We start from the raw sequence: 18,198 nt of genomic DNA on the forward strand, positions 1-18,198 counted from the left end.
TCGATTTGTAAAAACATTTCTTTATTGTAAACTTAGTACACCATTTATCATCTTCTTCGTACTACTACATTAGTTTCTTAATCATATCATAAGCTTACTTCCTCTCGTGAATACGTGTACTTTGTGTGAATATCGTAAGCTCCATCTGCTAATGCGTAAAAAGCTGCTTAAAAAGGAATGTTACTTCTAACTTAACAAAACTATAATTAAAAAAAAAAATTGTACGGAATTGTGGATGCTTTGTTTCTTTTGGCGATTTGAACATTCTTTTTGATAGATTTTATTATTTTTGTGATTTGTCTCGCTAGTTATTTGGCGCATTGGTTTTGATTGTTTCACTGATACTGACGATTCTAACGGAACTCTAGTTCTAAAAGTGATGAAGTGCGTTCGAGCCCACTAAACTCTAAATTTCCCTTCCAAAAAATAAAAGTAATCACCCTAACTCGCACACGAACCTCGGCGCACAAACCTAGCACAACTTGGACGACTCACTAGCTACTAACCGATGCCAAATCTTCGACATCTGCGGCGAAAGAAAGGTTTATGAAATATTTCCAGCGGTTCGAGCGAACGTATTCGATGTCGGTTACCTTGCTGTGGTACTGGGACTCCTCGCTCGCGTACGCCAACAGGATCGCCGGCAGGGACTGGAGGTACTTCTCCGCAAGGGACGATTCGCTGCGGACGCAGTGCAGCGCGAAGGCACACCGGCGGCCGAGGGCGTCCGCTTCGCCGCACTGGGCGACCTCGCGCTGGGCCAGCGTCGACACGTTGTCGGGCTGAATGGGGAGGGAGGGTAGAGGGAAGTCATTAGAGACAGGAACTTAATACTAGAAGATTCAGGATTCGAGGAAGGACAATTTCAGTTTTTTGTTTTTAGTTTTTAGTTTTTAGTTTTTAGTTTTTAGTTTTTAGTTTTTAGTTTTTAGTTTTTTGTTTTTAGTTTTTAGTTTTTAGTTTTTAGTTTTTAGTTTTTAGTTTTTAGTTTTTAGTTTTTAGTTTTTAGTTTTTAGTTTTTAGTTTTTAGTTTTTAGTTTTTAGTTTTTAGTTTTTAGTTTTTAGTTTTTAGTTATTAGTTTTTAGTTTTTAGTTTTTAGTTTTTAGTTTTTAGTTTTTAGTTTTTAGTTTTTAGTTTTTAGTTTTTAGTTTTTAGTTTTTAGTTTTTAGTTTTTAGTTTTTAGTTTTTAGTTTTTAGTTTTTAGTTTTTAGTTTTTAGTTTTTAGTTTTTAGTTTTTAGTTTTTAGTTTTTAGTTTTTAGTTTTTAGTTTTTAGTTTTTAGTTTTTAGTTTTTAGTTTTTAGTTTTTAGTTTTTAGTTTTTAGTTTTTAGTTTTTAGTTTTTAGTTTTTAGTTTTTAGTTTTTAGTTTTTAGTTTTTAGTTTTTAGTTTTTAGTTTTTAGTTTTTAGTTTTTAGTTTTTAGTTTTTAGTTTTTAGTTTTTAGTTTTTAGTTTCCTTTTAGCCTTTCTCAGTAAACCTTTACTCAGTTAAAAAATAATCCTTTACAAGAAGTGTATTGACAAATGAAACTCATTTACTTTGTTACCTTCACCAACAAATGTTATTCCATCTAAATGCTGAACAAAACAAAACGTTACACTGAAACAAATTACAAAAATAGTTTCAATAACTAAACCCCACGAAACTCACCCCCGATCCGCGAATCACACTCTTCATCTTGATCTTGCTGATGTTGAGCGACTTTGAGAGAGCTTTCTGGTACTCGGCAAAGATTCCTTTCTCCACCCGATCACAGAGTTCGCTAAAATATGAAACAAAAAAAATCGCGTCAATACGAAGTCATCCTCAACGCCACGTTTTCTCACGTCCACGACCTTCTCTCATGCCTTCTGAACTCACTTGTGCGCCGCCAGCAGCTCCATGAGCACGTGGATCCGCTCGTTGATGGCATTCCGCTGCAGCTGCACGTACCGTTCCGACTGCTTGGACACGGCCTGCGCACTGTTGGACATTTCGTCAAACGTCTTCTCGCCGAAAACCTCGCGCACTTCCAGCCCCTGCAGGATCAGATCCACTTCGGCCATGTCGCGGGCCTGCTGCTCCAGCCGGAAGGCCTGCTCGTCGAAGATCTTTCGAAGCCGGTGCAGCGAGTGCAGGACCTTCCGCAACCGGTCCCGGCTGGCGGCGAGTTTTTCCTGATCTTCCAGCGGTAGATCGACGTCCGTCCGGAGCCGGCTAAACTCGTCGACCTGCTTTTCGAACGCGACCCGCATCCGGAACAGGTGGTCCGGGGTTTTGTCGCTCAGGAAGGTTACCAGCATGGGCGAACTGCCCAGGACCGGATGCATCGCGATGATGGCCAGCCAGGTTTGGAGACCGCGGCGACGTTCTTCCAGCAGGGAGTCCACCATGAGCTGCTTGGGCGGGAGGCTGGGAATCAAGCTGAGGGGAAATATAATGATTGAAAAAAAAGTTTCAAATGATAATTTATTTTTGCTTATTTTTTTTAAATCAAAATCAAATTATTCGCTCTACACAGGATGACCACTCAAATCCCATTTTCAAATTCCCGACTTTTTCCCGACTTTTCAGAAGGCTCAAATAATATGCATTTCTTATCTAAAGAATGATTTCAAACGAAAAACTTTCTAAAAGAAAAGTCAATATTAACCACAAAAAAAATAAATGAATTTAAAAATTATCCAAATATAGGCATTTTTTGTAAATACACAAACTAAACAACAATTTAAAAAAACTTCAAAAATGGAATTTAATTATTATGATTCAGAGTAGAAACACAAACAACAGTCTTTGAAAAAATATCGAAAGTTCAATACTTATAACTTCCTTGTATTTTTTTTTAAATTGGCAAACGTATAGTTTTTGATACATCGTTTCATCTGGAAATGACAAAAGGTCGAAGATAACTGAACTTAAAATTTCGCTCCTATTTTTTTAAACTTCTAATCATTTGAAATCAGAGAATGATAAAAACGCAATTGCTGATATTATTCATTCAAAGAATTTAGAAAAATGTCAAGGAATTTATAAAAAAAAATGTTTTTTCTATGTTCCCTTTTTAATTTTGTAATTTTTGATATAGTTTTTTTCAATTTTAATTTATTTAACTGCTTTTTTTTTCAATGAGCATTCGGTTTGATATGATCTTATGTTTTACCACTTATTTCAAGCAAAATGTTTGAAGAGATAATTTTTTAACAGTTTTGCAATAACTCCAACTTTTTTGGATTATTTTTTTTCGCAATTTCAAAATCTTCTTTATGTTTTCAAAACGTAAAAAAAAGTTTTTAAACTTTTGATTTTTATTTAAACAATTAAAAATATTTACCAAAAAAACCATTGCCAAACTCAGCTTAATAATATTTATTGTAAACGATAAAAAAAATTTGGTATAGCTGTTCAAATAATCTGTATTACTCGACAAAACTTATGTTTTTCTATGTAAACCATGTACAAAATATATTGCTCTAAATAATTTTTTTTAACAAAAAAAAAACTCAAGTTGGAATCTGTTTTCAAATATTCAATCTATGTGACAAAATGTAATAGAATCATAACTCTAAGCTGGCCATTAGGCTCTATTTTTATATTAGTTTATCATTAACTTAACCTCTTGTTTGATAAACAAAAATTAATAGAGATCATATGATTCATGAAAAATATTATGAAGATCTGTGTCAAAGACTCCAATATTAATTAAGATTTTGAATGTTTTAAACAGCTTTTCCATACTCAAATATATTGAAATAGTGAAAAGAACCTTAAATTTTAAGTAAATTCAATTTGAAAATTGCACAGAATATTACAAAATTATTCAAGAGTTAAAAAATAATGTTCAAACAAGTATGCTTAGAATTCCCGAATTTTCCCGACGTTTTGACAAAAAATCATAAATTCCCGACTTTTTCCCGATTTTTTGCGGATTTTGGCCAATTCCCGACTTTTTCCCGACTTTCCCGATTTCCCGACTTGAGTGACCACCCTGAGTCTACATCATTGCCTTGGCGTTCCTTATTGCGAGATTCCTACTCGAAACTAAGTGTCCGAAGGCGTGATTGTTGAGGCAATTGCAAACCTCTTTTTACACCTTAGCTTCCATCCACCCCGGGATTCGAACTGACGACCTTTGGATTTTTAGTCCAACTGCCTACCAATGACTCCACCGAGACAGGACCCAGAGAGACGACTCCTACACCTGAATTGAGCTAACGACCTAACCTCTAGGTTAGATACCGAGACCAACATTTATTTCCCCATCCGACGGAAGGCGTGATCAGACAAATCTCGTCTCGAAAAATGCCACCGAGACCTACTGGGATCGAACCCAGGCCGACTGGGTGAGAGGCAATCACGCTAACCCCTACACCACGGCCAGGGGTATGGTACCTATTCGAAAAAGTGTGAACGTGGTTAGATAGTAACTATCCTTTGATTTGAAAAAAAAACATTGTCTTAAAAATCTATTCCGAGCAATGTCAAAAACAGATTTAAAGTGTTGTTTCCTCAACTTTAGCGAGTAAAATGTGTATTTATCTTCATTATGGTTACTTCTGTTTTGTAATTTGCATGAAGATGTTTTATTCATTCCCTTTAATAACCGTTCAGCAATTGCGTGTGATTAATGTGCCACCTGCGTGCAAACTTTGTAATCGGTTCAAGCAATTATTACTAACGTTTAGAAAAACAAAAACAACAATTTTTATGACACATTTGAAACAAAATGAAAGTATTTATTGCAAATATTCTTGATAAAATATTGGATTGATTCTAGATTGAAAATTGCATATTTAGCTCATCAATGATTCAATATCTCCCAACAATACCCTCAATTCCCAGATAATCTATTCTTCGCTGATAAGAAAAACATCCCATTCATAGCTCAAACAATACCCAATTCAGACCTATCTACTTGTACTAACACAAAAACACCCGCAACGCGGTGATTCCATCCCTTAGTCCAACAAGTGTAGCGAAAATGACCTATCCCATTTATAAGGCTGTGTAGAACACAGCGTCGTCAAGTGAATACCGGTTGCCGGCAGGTTGACGGGCAATCAATCAACGGTCGACGCTCTATAGCAGGTGAGAATATTCCAACAACAACTAGAGAAAATCACTAACCTAAACCTTGACAGCTAAACGTGTTATCTGTGTTGTTGGGTGTAATAATAAAATCGATTTTCCAGCACAGCAATTTTTCAGTTCCATTAGAAGTCCTAAAAATATTTGCTCGAAAACCACGTTTTAGACTAGTTTAGAGGAGCAAGTAGCAATATAGCGTGAAACCTGGATTATTCGCAATTCGCAATTCGCAATTTTCAGTGTAAGAACGGGCCTTGACCGATCTTATGCACCAGGTTCCCGACGAACACGCACTGCCCTTACACCTACATCTCACCCTTGCTCTGAGTCAGTACGAGCAGCACGCTAGAACACGCTTTGAGTGTTCGTGCCAGGCATGCACACCTTCTTTTCCGGTTACGCATTTTAACTCGGCCGGGGGTGGTACATTACGTAGGGTTTGATGTAAGTATAAGCGCCTAACCATTTAAAGTGTGCCTATCAACTTTCATTAAAGCAAAAACTGTTTTATTTTTAGTTTGAATTCAAAAACTTATTGTTATTTACTGTGTATTGTTTTCTCCTGTAATCTTCCCTATTGTTGAGTCTGTTTATCTGTTGCTATTTCTTTTGTCGCGGTGTTTTGTTACAATTTTTGGTCCTAAGCATGTTATAAAAGTTTACCAAAAATACAATAGTAATATTTGTGTCAATCCTTAAACCATTCCATAAATTGAGTAAGGGCTCAAACCTCACTTGTTTGAAAAAAAGGGTGAAGATTGAAAACAATTGACAGTAAAAGAGAATTTGTTTTATAAAAATCAAGTATCAATAGTAAGAGAATGATGAGCGTATTTTGAAGAATAAAAATGAGAAGCTAGATGTATTAGATGTAAAATTAGACAATAGTTAATAAATAGAGATACAAAACAAGCTTAGATTATAGTAATGATAATTTATAGGACAGATAAAGAATTATTCAAATAAATAAATTCGCATATTAAAATCAAAAAAGATTAGGCGAATGATAAATAGACTTGATATTACTAGTACAATAAGGAAAAGTATATTTTTAAGGGAAAAAGAAAAAGAAAAAAAAATATATTTTAAGGAAAAAAAACACAACAAAGTTTGTTACAGTAGTATCAATTGATAGAAAAGAGTGGAAAAGCTTTGAGAGATAAGAGAATCAAAAGTTAGTAAAATTAAAATCAAATGTTGGATATTAAATAGAAGAATCAGTGAAGAATTGGGAATCAGAAGAGCAAAATAAAAATAGGAGATAGGTGGTAGCTGAGAATGAAGAGAAGAGAAACCCCGTTGTGCGATGTTTCAGGTACATCCACAGCAGTTGACTCAACATACTGCGAATCAAAACAATACCGTCTACAATCACAAATTACTTCCCTTTCCCACATTGTCGCGCCCCTTTCTTTTAGCCGTCTCGACTCTGACCCGCGGTGGTCAAAGGTTTACGATCCGTTTCCACAGGCCACCAGCTAGGTCATCATGAAAACCAAGCCAACGTGGAGGTAAGAAAATAGGACACTCGCAAGGAACCAGAGCTACACTCAACCCCCGGTGGTTGGTCACTTTTTCGTTTGACACTTTTTTAGTTTGTACCCCGTTGGTTGGTCAAAGTCAAACTAAAAAGTGACGAACTGTCACTTTTTACACGACGCTCACTCACACTATCAAAACAAACGTTTGGTAGTGTGTGTGAGCTCCGTGTAAAAGGGGTGTCAAACTAAAAAGTGACCCCGTTCGTTTGACAACAGTTGGTGTCAAACCACCGGGGTTTGAGTGTATACTGTTCTGATCAAGATAATTCGGATGATCTAACAGAACTACGGATGTAGTTAGTTACGCTCCTTCCAGGATGTTCCTTACGTGGACGTCAACCGAAGAGCACGCAACAAGGTCAGTGCCATTGCATGCTCTTAGGTATCAATCCTTGGCCTGCAAACCTGGATTATTAAAGTATCAAAATCCAAAAAAATGGGTTTTCCCATACAAATTTCCCCACAACATTGAATCGTTTTACGCGAAGTGGGGACTAAACCAATCGTTCCCAAACTTTGGGGAGAAAAGTATTGGTTTTCACTAGTTTTGGACAACTTTTTTTTTTTCATATAACCATTTTACACCCCAATGGTTCAATATTAGAATTTAACAAAATGAGTTTATTTTGTCTGCATTTCAATGCACTAACCCATTTTGTTTAAATTAAGACTTATGAGATGTTCTATGGAACACGATTTATAAACTCATGAACTCATGATCAAGGTACTTACCGGTACGGATACTTTTGTACAAGATAACTGTGAAGGGTGACAAAATCTTTGTAACGGCGCTTTACTTCCGTATCGTAGGCTTTTGATTTGATCTGAAATGAAACCGGTTAACAAAAAAAAATGTTTATTTCTCAAGTTAAAAATGGACTTAACAAATTCAATCAAATTATTGAAAAACTTTTTTATTATTTTTAAAATATAATAGCTCTAAGAGTGGATCAACTTTTTGACTTAGCAGTACACATTGAGTCATTTTCCGCTACTTTTGTTCTACAAAAATCTACTTTTTCTATTTTTTATGGTTTTTTTTCATTTATTTCTAGTATTTTTTTCGATTTTTTAAATATAAAATTCGCAATAAAAAAAACTTCTCACTATAAATCAATCTAGACTATTGAAGAAGACTATAAAACAAACTTGTTGAAATACCTTTTTTATGAATATCATATTCGAAACAGTTTACAGAACACCCAATGGCATAGGCAATCAATAATTGAACATAATGGTTTGCTTTTACTTTCATTTGAAAACTTCTTTTGGGATCTTCTGATTGATGTATACTGCTCCTGATCGCATAAATGTCCCATATGCATTTTCATCGCTTTTGAGTTATTGATGCAGTTTAGTTCAAAATCGTGTGCTCTTTCTGAAAAGCCTATAACATCCAGTACTTTGTTCTAGAAATCAGGAGGAAATCCAGTTTTTCCACGAATACTTAACATGAAGCCTTATGTGTGGGACAAACTTAAAAATGCGTTTTTCTCAGGTTGCTGTTTTTGCATATGGGACATTTATGCGAACATGGGCAGTATAGCCCTCAATCAGAAGATCCCAAAAGTGCTTTTTTATGTCTAATGTATTTATGTATTTTTGAGAAAAACCGTGACCCATGAAATCTATAAATTCGGAACACTATTTTCTTAAATATGTAAGCAAACTTGGGTTTTCTCCAGAAGAGCTCTTAACGCTATAATCGCTGAAACCAATAAATTCTACGGTTAACTATGTTTTTTTTTGTGTGTTTTGGGACGTTTAAAAGATCACACTCAATTTGAACAATATTTTTTAACTTTCAACCACATTTTTAAGTGAGATATTTAAAATTTCAAGAAAGTTTTTCAAAACTTGACACATTATTTGTTGCTTAAAAATAGAGATTGAAAAATTGAGCAATTCTCTACAAAAACCGGAAATGGATTTTATTTGTATTTTTTGATTTGGCTCAAACTTTGTGGGGGCCTTCCCTATGACCAAATAAGCTATTTTGTGTCATTGGTTCACCCATACAAGTTTCCATACAATTTTGGCAGCTGTCCATACAAAAATGGCACGTACATATTCAAAAAGCTGTAACTTTTGAGCTACAGAGAAACATGGTCAAAAAATTTGCCGCCGAGTTATGATTTTTTGAAAAAATAGTGTTTTTTTTTTGAAAAAAATCGAAATTTCATGCAAAAAAATAATTTGATGTAATTTTTAATGTAAAATTGAATTTCCAATCGAAAAGAACAGATTTTTTTGATAAAGGGCTCTGTTTTCAAGATATAGCCACCGAAAGTTTGATTTTAGCGAAATATTTGCAGTTTAATGATTTTTAAAAATAGTGACCAGGATAGACCACTTCTAAAAATATTTTTTTTTAAAGTTCAGAAAATTTGCTATGAAATTGTCTAAGAGATATTGAAGATTGGACCTCGGATTGCTGAGATAGAGCCGCTTTAAGAAAAAAAACACGAAAATTGAAGTTTTCTAAGTCTCACCCAATCATCCCACAATTTTGTAATGTCGATATCTCAGCAACTAATGGTCCGATTTTCAATGTTAAAACATGAAACATTCATGAAATTTTTCGATCTTTTCGAAAAAAATATTTTGGAAATTTTTAAATCAAGACTAACATTTTAAAAGGGCCAAACATTAAATATTACACCCATTTAAAATGTTAGTCTTGATTTAAAAAATGCCAAAATATTTTTTTTCGAAGAGATCGGAAAATCTTACAAATGTTTCATGTTTTAACATTGAAAATCGGACCATTAGTTGCTGACATATCGACTTTAGAAAATGGTGAGATGTTTTGGTGAGACTAAGAAAACTTAAATTTTCCTGTTTCTTTTTCTTTAAGCCGCTGTATCTCAGCAACCTGAGGTCCAATTTTTAAATGTCTCTTAGACAATTTCATAGCAAATTTTCTGAACTTTTTAAAAAAACATATACAGTCGACTCTCTGGCTGTCGATCTTCTCGATATCAATAATTCTCCATCTATCGATGAATTCTTCAGTCCCTTCAATCTGCATACTTCAATTATCTTCATTCCTCGATATTTTCCCTTGCTTGAAGGATCTCTTCCTCGACGGTCCCTTGGTTTCTGTTTGCTTTAAAAATCTCTTCCGGTTGTCAATAATTTCACTTTCTCATGGCTTGCATAGACATTTTTCTTGCCGAAACGAAGCTTTGAAGGGTGTTTGACATTAGTTTGTTTTTGTTTGATGGACGTTGCCATGATTCTCTCCCATAGCTGGGTATCAAGAAAAAAATATTTTCGATCGAGTCTTCATTTTGCATCGTTCTGTAAACTGATGATTCTCTTCCTCGACGGTCGCTTGGATATTGACAACCAGAGAGTCGACTGTATTTAGAAATGGTCACTCATGGTCGCTATTTTTAAAAAATAAAAAAACTGCAAATATTTCGATAAAATCTAACTTTCGGTGGCTATATCTTGAAAACAGAGCAATTAATCAAAAAGTCTGTAAAATTCTTTTGAATTGGAATTAAATTTTTCATTGAAAAATTACATCATTTTTTTTTTTTTGCATGAAATTTCGATTTTTTTTTTCAAAAATCATTATTTTTTTCAAAAAATTATAACTCGGCGGCAGATTTTTTGACCATGTTTCTCTATAGCTCAGAAGTTGCGGGGTTTTGCCCCCTAAAACATATCAAAAAATCTCGAAAATAAAAAAATACGTATTTTGGGAGTTAGTGTAAAAAAAAAGCTTTTTTCGTGTACCTATTTTTTCTCAATAATCTATTGTTACAACTTTGCCGTAGACACCAAATTGATCAAATTCACTCAAAAGTTACAGCTGTTTGAATATGTACGTACCATTTTTGTATGGAGAGCTGCCAAAATTGTATGAAGACTTGTATGGGTGAACTAATGACACAAAATAGCTTATTTGGTCATAGGGAAGGCCCCCACAAAGTTTGAGAAAAATCAAAAAAATGAAAAAATAAAAATTGTCGAAATCGGCTGATTTTGTAAATATTGGTTGAAATTCGATCAAAGTAAAATTGTAGGAATTTTTCTGATAAATGAATAAAAACAAATTAAGTACAAAAAACGTTACTTGATCCACCTTAAGGTGGTTGGTGCCTTCCTCGCATTCATGTTGTATTTTAGGTTGTATTTACAAATTAATTTAAGAGTTTTTTTAATTTTTTTTTTCATTTATTTTTTTATATTTATTGATTTTACTTGAACAGCAATTTTCAATTCTTTTATTACCAACTCTCCAAAATAAAGGAGAAAAGTCTCATAAGTTATATATTTCAGTAGAAAGTTCGTGTAAATCTTTGTCGAGACAAAATGATGCAGCAACATAATTAATACAGAAGTTTTCCAGAAGAGACGCAGACACTGCTTAAGCAATGTGGCAACCGAGCGATACGCATACAAGGGGGTGTGGCTGCCAATCCCTCGCGTGGTCAGACCAAAATCCCTACGCAATCTCGCGCGTAATCAAAAATACCCGGCCTTTTAGGTTATGCAAAAATCTCCCTTTTTTGTAGCTACAAAAAAACTTTTTCATGTATAAGTACTTCACTAAACAGAATAAAATTTAATAGGGTCTTAGGGGACCCCAAAACGAACAGAATAAGGCGGATCCGGCCAAAATCGGCTCAGCCAGTTCTGAGATAATCGTGTGGAAAAAAAAATCATGTCTACACACATCCCCACAGACATTTGTTCAGAATTTGATTCTGAGTCGATAGGTATGCGTGAAGGTATATCTAGGAGCCGTATTTAAGAAGTTCATTTTTCGAGTGATTTTATAGCCTTGCCTCAGGTGAGGAAGGCAAAAACATCTCAAATTAACCCAAATACAAAACAGCAAGGTTTCTATTTCGATAGCATGTTTGTATCACAGCTTCCAGTATTGTATTAAGGTTTGAAAAGATGATGAAAAATGATTTATTTCGTCAAACCCTAAGCTCTATCTTATCATACGCAGGTAAAAAAAATATATTCAGGAAAAGAATTAGACGAAAAGTATCACAAAATGCTTAATGCATCATTACAGACTACTACTGCCAAATGTTGGCATATCAATTACATCAATTACAATTACATCTGAGAAGGGGTACATATTTTATATCAGAAAAAATGTGTAAATCACCCTAATATTTGTATAATGCCTTTGAAAATATTTTACAAAATGCTTGGCAAGGTTCCAGACTAAAAAAAAAAGCCAAACTATAAAAGGCCTGTACCGAGCTCAAGATTGCTCAAAACCTTACTGTTATTTATACCAAAACTTGCACATGGATCTGGCCCACACGCCAGGGATTTTGAAATTATAGGCATTAATGGCCACAGTCCCTTAAAATCGTTCTTTTACGGTTTAAATTCCATTAAAAGTTCAAGGTCGGACCGCCAGCTCCAGTTACAACCAGTAAAGCTCACATTTGGGTGTTGGGTTCATTACGGCCAACAAAACAAACCTGAATGCCAACACAAAATCATTTTTGTTACATCCTAGTGAGACATACAACTGTAACTTACCTCATACTCGGAGTGCTTCAGAAAGATCCCCTTCTTTTCCGGAACGATTGTGACCAATATACTGGGCTCGCTGAGGCTTCTCTCACCCGATTCGTCACCTGAAAGTAATAAATGAAAGATATACCTAATTAAAACTTTTGTATTTAAAAAAAACATGTTTCAAACTAACAATTTTCCATCATTTTTTAAGGACTGAACCGAGAAAGTGAACTGCTTTCTTCCCCGATCTGAACCAAAACTGTCCTCTTGGTTCGGTTTTGTACCCAAACAGTAAATAAACACACAAACGACGCTAAACGGCCCCGCTAATTCGCTAGATCATCAAAGAAAACTGGTTCGGGAACGCAAGCTATCCCGAATAATAGGATTAACGACACGAGCACGAAACCGGCCTCGACCGCGTAAGAAAAGGGTACCACCGCGAGTAATTGTAATCTGTTTGTATCCAACGACGACAAAGACGACGAGTGTCCGTCCAGCAGGGTAGGTAAACCATCACCATCGCACTATCATTGATGCATATTTCGGTACGTTCCTCGTCTCTTAAAACTTCTCTTCTCTTTCGCAGCCGAGTGATGGTCGGCTTGCTGTCGCGAATATCGAAAGCCCATCACATCGACGAGAAATACTCTCTCGCTGGCTCCGATGGAACTATCGTTCCAACCGGAGAGACACGCACACGAAATTGCTGTATACATACACTGGAGCTCACGCACACAAATGAACTCATTTCTACAGGGCTTACGGGCGAGAGAATTTCACGATTGCTCTTTCTCTTGCTTTTTGAGCGAGGGGACTGGCTGTGTGAGAGATTTTTTTCCGTCTTACGCATCGGTATGTTCGTTGCTCGCTATTTCATCGGCGTCGTTTTCGCTTCGCTCTCTTGATGCAGTTTTGGGAGAACGCCGAAAATTTGATGATTTGAGCGAGGGACGATATCTAAAAGCCCTCGGCCATCGGCGAGGAAATGAGAAAATACCATCCCTGCCGTCCAGCATCCAGCATGGCCGATCGGACCAAGTGATAAAAGGTAACTGAACTGAGGACAACTTCGTCACAAGCGATCTAGTCAAGGAAAGAGCGGTTCTTGGACCCGACGACGAGTTGTGAGAGTTACAACTCTGTGGCATCAATTGTGTGAACATTTCAACCTCATAAAGTATAGAGTAAATGCACCTAAACGGGCTTAAACGGTGGAAATGGGCGTAAACAAAACGAAACGTGAAATCAGGCATTTGGCATGGTTTGATTTACTGAATTAGTATCGGGTTAAGTACACAGAGTGCAAACGTGATTATCAAGATTTGATTGCAAGTTGCTAAACCGTTGTAGTTAAATGGGTGTGATTGATGAGATAAGCATTTTAGAAGATTTTATTTGCCCCCGTCAACTCAAGGTTCAATAGGGACACCATTTTTAAGTTCAATATTTTTAATTTTTATGAATTCAGAACAGATCAAAGGCTACATTGCGACGAGGCCGCTGGTTTTTCATCAATCTGTTTTTTTGTAGTCTTTCATCTCATGCTCAAAATTGAGAAAAAAAAACCCTGTCTTGTCCCTATAATCATGGTAGAGTTGAATCCATGGACAAATTCGAGATTTTACTCGTCATCATCAGACAAATTACTTGTTTGCATGTTTCTCGAATTCGGGCTAATTGGTGGGTTCATTCAATGTTGTTTGGTAAGCATCGGACAAACTATACGCTAATTTTGAAGCTTGTTATAAATAATTAAAAATAAAAATAATTACCTTGGGGGTTTGTTTGAATTTTATCATCTCACAGTTTAACATAAAAACACATTTATCGTATCTGTGATGTCGAATTAAGCGTTCATTTTCCTAAATCCGAGTTCAGGAATTTCTTCAAATGGTAACAATTTTAAGTTAGGGGAGATAGGGGTAAGACGGCCACTCTATGGGAGAAGTCTCATAAAATTTACACAACAGATTATTTTGATCACAAATTATGCACATATTGTTCTACTAGTAGTCCATTATAGAAATGACATAAATTAGTTGGTCTAAAAAAACAATTTTCAATACTTTTCAGCAATTTTAAAAAAAATAATTGAAATTAAAATAAATTAACTCAAAAACTTTGCTAAATCCACCCAAATACCAACCATAACCATGAACAGACTTCTCTGAACATCATAACTATTTTGGTTGAAAAAATCAAGTTTCAAATAGAAAAAAAATGCAGTTTAAAAATTTATTTTTTTGGCTCAGTGAATTTCATATTATTGCGACCACATTTTATGAAAAACTGTGAATTTTTACTACAAACAAACACAATTTGATGCAAAATAATTAGTTTGTATATTTCGATTAGAATAAGTAAATCAAAATTATGTAAACAATATTAAATTAGCGATTTTTATGAGAAGTTTGATAGGATTTCATACTTTTCAATAAGTTTTGCTATATCACAGTAAAGAATGTTGTCGAAACGGTAGTTAACAGCATTTTGATTAAAAATGGATAGTTTTATTGAAAATGCTTTTCCTTATCTACAAATCTAGTGTTTTCTTTTTTTGAAAAGGTCCTATAAGCTATTGTGTTTCATATGTTTACAGGACCTTTTTAAAAAAACTCTAGAAATATGTCTTAATAGTCAGAAACCCGTCAAAAATATAACCTATATCAAATAAAATTTATAAATTTCGGGTAGCCCCCCGGAATAGTTGGCCGTCTGCCTCCAAATAAATTATTTTTTGAAACATTTTTTGCATATAGCTCATCGCATTTTTTTAACTTTTCCGAGGGAAAAAACATTTGAAGACAGTAAAACAAATTGTTATTTAACAAAAAATCTAAAGTTGTAATTCATGAAAATTACATCCAGTTTAAAGTTCAAAAATTATTTGTTTATTTTGAGCTATTTTTATACTATTTCAAACAACATGCACGAGGAACAGTATTGCTTAAAAATTTCAGTAATATTCATTAGTATATAAACTTATTAAAACAGTTGGGTGTCCGTCTTACCCCCAGCTCCCCTACGCATAATGTTTTAGAGCCTGTCACCTTAGAGCTAATGATTGAACTTTTTCGCAATTATAAAGTTCTTGAAGAAAACTTCCCGAAATCAATTACTTTGTTGGGTTTGGTTCAGATTCAGTAATGAGGTCACATTTTTTTTACAAAATTAATATATTCCCATACAAAACTTTCATCCAAATTACTACGCAGAAAATAGACCTTAAGAAAATCGAATTTATCGCTGATTTCTTATGCCAAATTAAGCATCTATGCCAATTTTGAGTCAAATCGGTTAAGGTTCAAGAGTCGCTGTTGAGAGTTGAAGTTTGTATGAGATTCCTGAGAAAAAAAAATTGTATGGAGAAAAGTTCGTTTTTTCCAGAAATGTGGTTTGTAATTGTGTGGAAACTTTGTCAAGAGTGAGATTTAAATTTGATTGAAATTTGATTGAACGTGAAGGCCTATCAAATTGTATTTCAAGTGGTTTAAATTTCCCCAAATCAGGTGAAAATAAAATAATTAAAGCCTAACATTCAAATTTTTATGAAAAAAAAAACAAACTTGTACAATAATTGTATTTTTTTTATTTTTAATCGAATTTTAAATTCTTATAAAATTATTAATTTTAAGATTCAAAAAAAACTGTAACTTTGAAAAAAGGTCAACGTGGTTTATGGATGGCTTCCTAAGAAGCTACCCTATTACGTCAACATTAGAAAATCTGTAAGGGAAGGGACTTTGTAGTATAGGTTAGATCAGGGGTGCCCAACCTTTTGGCCCTGCGGGCCAGATCTGATTTTTCTGAAGCAGTGGCGGGCCGGAATTAATATTTGATAAAAGTTGAAAAAGTAAACACATTTTTTTCAATTTTCTTATGATTGAGTTTTTTTAAAGCAAATACATAAAAGAACTAGTGTTGCAAATATGATTCATATATCTTGATTTTAAAAATGAAAAACAAACAACATTCAAAAATTTGTTTATTTGACTTATTTTAATTTTTGCTTGTTTAAAATTGTATAGATATTGTTTTTGACGATTGCAATTAAATACCTTGATATATTTCTTTATTAAAAAAAAACATTAAAATTTCAATGATCATTGCAAGTTTTTGAAGTTTTTGATACATTTTTCAATATTTTCAAAAAAAATTCCAGCGATCTATTTTCAGTAGGAATAATTTGATTTTTAAGCTTTTTTAAAAAAGATGTATCACTAAAAAGTTGTTTTGGAAAAATACATTAGTTTTGCTCAATTATTTATAAAAAAAGAAAATAGAAAAAAAACATCAAATTGAAGTTAAAACAGTCAAAACTGAAAGAAATAACATTTAGTCTTTTTTTGTAAATTTTAAGATAACAATCGAAGTTTTTTCATAAATTTAACAATTTTACGAAATGGATATTTTTGTTTTCCTGCACATTTTTTTCAGTTTAATAATATCAATATAAAAATTATAAGAATTAAATTCAAACATGAAGAATGTTCTTGCAATATGTTAAAATTTGATCTCAAGCTTATTTTTTTAATTCAGACAATAATTTAATTTATGTAATAGTTCATGAACAGCCTTAAGGGCCGGTCATAGAAATATTTTAGAAAGCCGTCGCGGGCCGGATGAAATGGCTTCACGGGCCGGACGTTGGACAGGCCTGGTTTAGATTAATAATTTTAAAAATTTAAATTTTAAAGTGTTATTTATATTTTTGCCCTTTGAAAAGGTTAAGCTTGGTTTTGGAATTTTAAGAATATTCTTATTCAAGCGTTTTTAAAATTTCCCAAAGATTTCGTTTTTTAATCTTGCCAAAAGTTGCGGAGATATTGTCAGATGAAAAATTAAGGATGATTGAAAAACACTTGAAATATTTAAATTTTCTCAGTTCCAATTCTTTGCAATGTTCAATCTCGGCAACAACCAATTTGCAAGATTTTCAAAGTCAATTTGATTAAAAATATTATTGTAATCGCCTTGTAAGTTTTTCACAACCAAAACATTTCATTTTCATTAAAAAAAATCTCGTAAATATTGCCGTTTTGCAAAAAAATCCACTTTGATACTGTAATTTAATAAGAAATCGATTCATTATGGAGACGCAGAGTATTTGAATCTGAGCGACTACAAATCATGCTAAAACTATTGTAAAGTCTGTAATAAATTTCCAACGCTGTTTTCGACAATCATGACTGTGCTTTTTGCTATCCTAGCACGGCTTAAAATTCTAATATTCAATCATTATACCTAGGTCGTTCATAATTCAAACGGCGATGCTAGATGCTGTAGTTCAGACCATTAATTTGTCTTGGGCCTAACACGAAAATCACTCGTCGGCAACCTTCTAACGTCAATCATGTCAATGACGTTGGTTTTTTGTTTGTGGACGAATATATGAAGCCTCAAATCATCTGAAGAGAATATTGTGGTTTACAAATCTCGCCTATAGTGCTTCTATTAACACCTGTGGAACCCTCCTCGAGATATTGTCAATTGGTTAGGTAAATCGGTAAAAACCCGCAAACCTGTTTGGCTGCATTTTAATTACTCCACATTACTGGTGGTTTCTTGCCCGGCTCAAGTGTTGTGCCGGTGGTAGTTCAATAGTGCATGGTGTAAGGTCTACAAATTGCTTTGAAGGCTGAGTCTCGCTAAGACGTGCAACTGTTATTAGAGCTGAAGGTGTTGATACCGGTTTTTCGAGCAGGTTGACTTTAACGTTCTGTTTTGGCGCCAAAAATAATTTTAAGGACCAACGAAATTTTGTCGCAATTTAATTGCCTCAATTTTGTATTACGATGGGAAAGGTGACGCCGTCCTTAATTTATTCAAAAATGCTAATTTTGTGTCATAAAGTCTCGAAAATGTAGGGTGAGTCAACCTAAAGTATGCTTGGTGCACTTACCCTATAGCGCGTACTGAAACTGTACAAATCCCATTGGTGGCATGCTGCCCAATCAGTAGCGGTGCACCTGAAGTTGCGGTAAATTAGTCTCTTGAAGGTTGCGACTAGCATACTAATAACGCTCCTCTCCCCTTGCCTGTTTCACGATGAATATATTGATCATGAATTGAATTTACGTACGCGTTGA

At 34.3% G+C, this 18,198-nt stretch overlaps 1 protein-coding gene across 2 annotated transcripts in view; it reads right to left on the bottom strand.

Annotated features, from left to right (window-relative positions):
- The window catches only part of LOC120416352 (sorting nexin-8-like), a 31,188-nt gene continuing 12,990 nt past the window's right edge, over positions 1-18,198 (bottom strand). Inside the window, exons 2-7 of one of the 2 annotated variants that reach the window (XM_039578085.2) lie at positions 12,128-12,225; positions 7,337-7,428; positions 1,860-2,402; positions 1,650-1,761; positions 594-782; positions 1-526 (exon numbers count right to left, since the gene is read on the bottom strand). In XM_039578085.2, coding sequence (XP_039434019.1) covers positions 473-526; positions 594-782; positions 1,650-1,761; positions 1,860-2,402; positions 7,337-7,428; positions 12,128-12,225 — 1,088 coding nt within the window. In that variant the 3' untranslated portion in view covers positions 1-472. Of the gene's footprint in view, positions 783-1,649; positions 1,762-1,859; positions 2,403-7,336; positions 7,429-12,127; positions 12,226-18,198 lie in introns of both variants that reach the window. The other variant, XM_039578084.2, reaches the window with a different exon arrangement.

The sequence above is a fragment of the Culex pipiens genome, chromosome 2 (assembly GCF_016801865.2).
Source record: "Culex pipiens pallens isolate TS chromosome 2, TS_CPP_V2, whole genome shotgun sequence".
Classification (NCBI taxonomy): domain Eukaryota; kingdom Metazoa; phylum Arthropoda; class Insecta; order Diptera; family Culicidae; genus Culex; species Culex pipiens.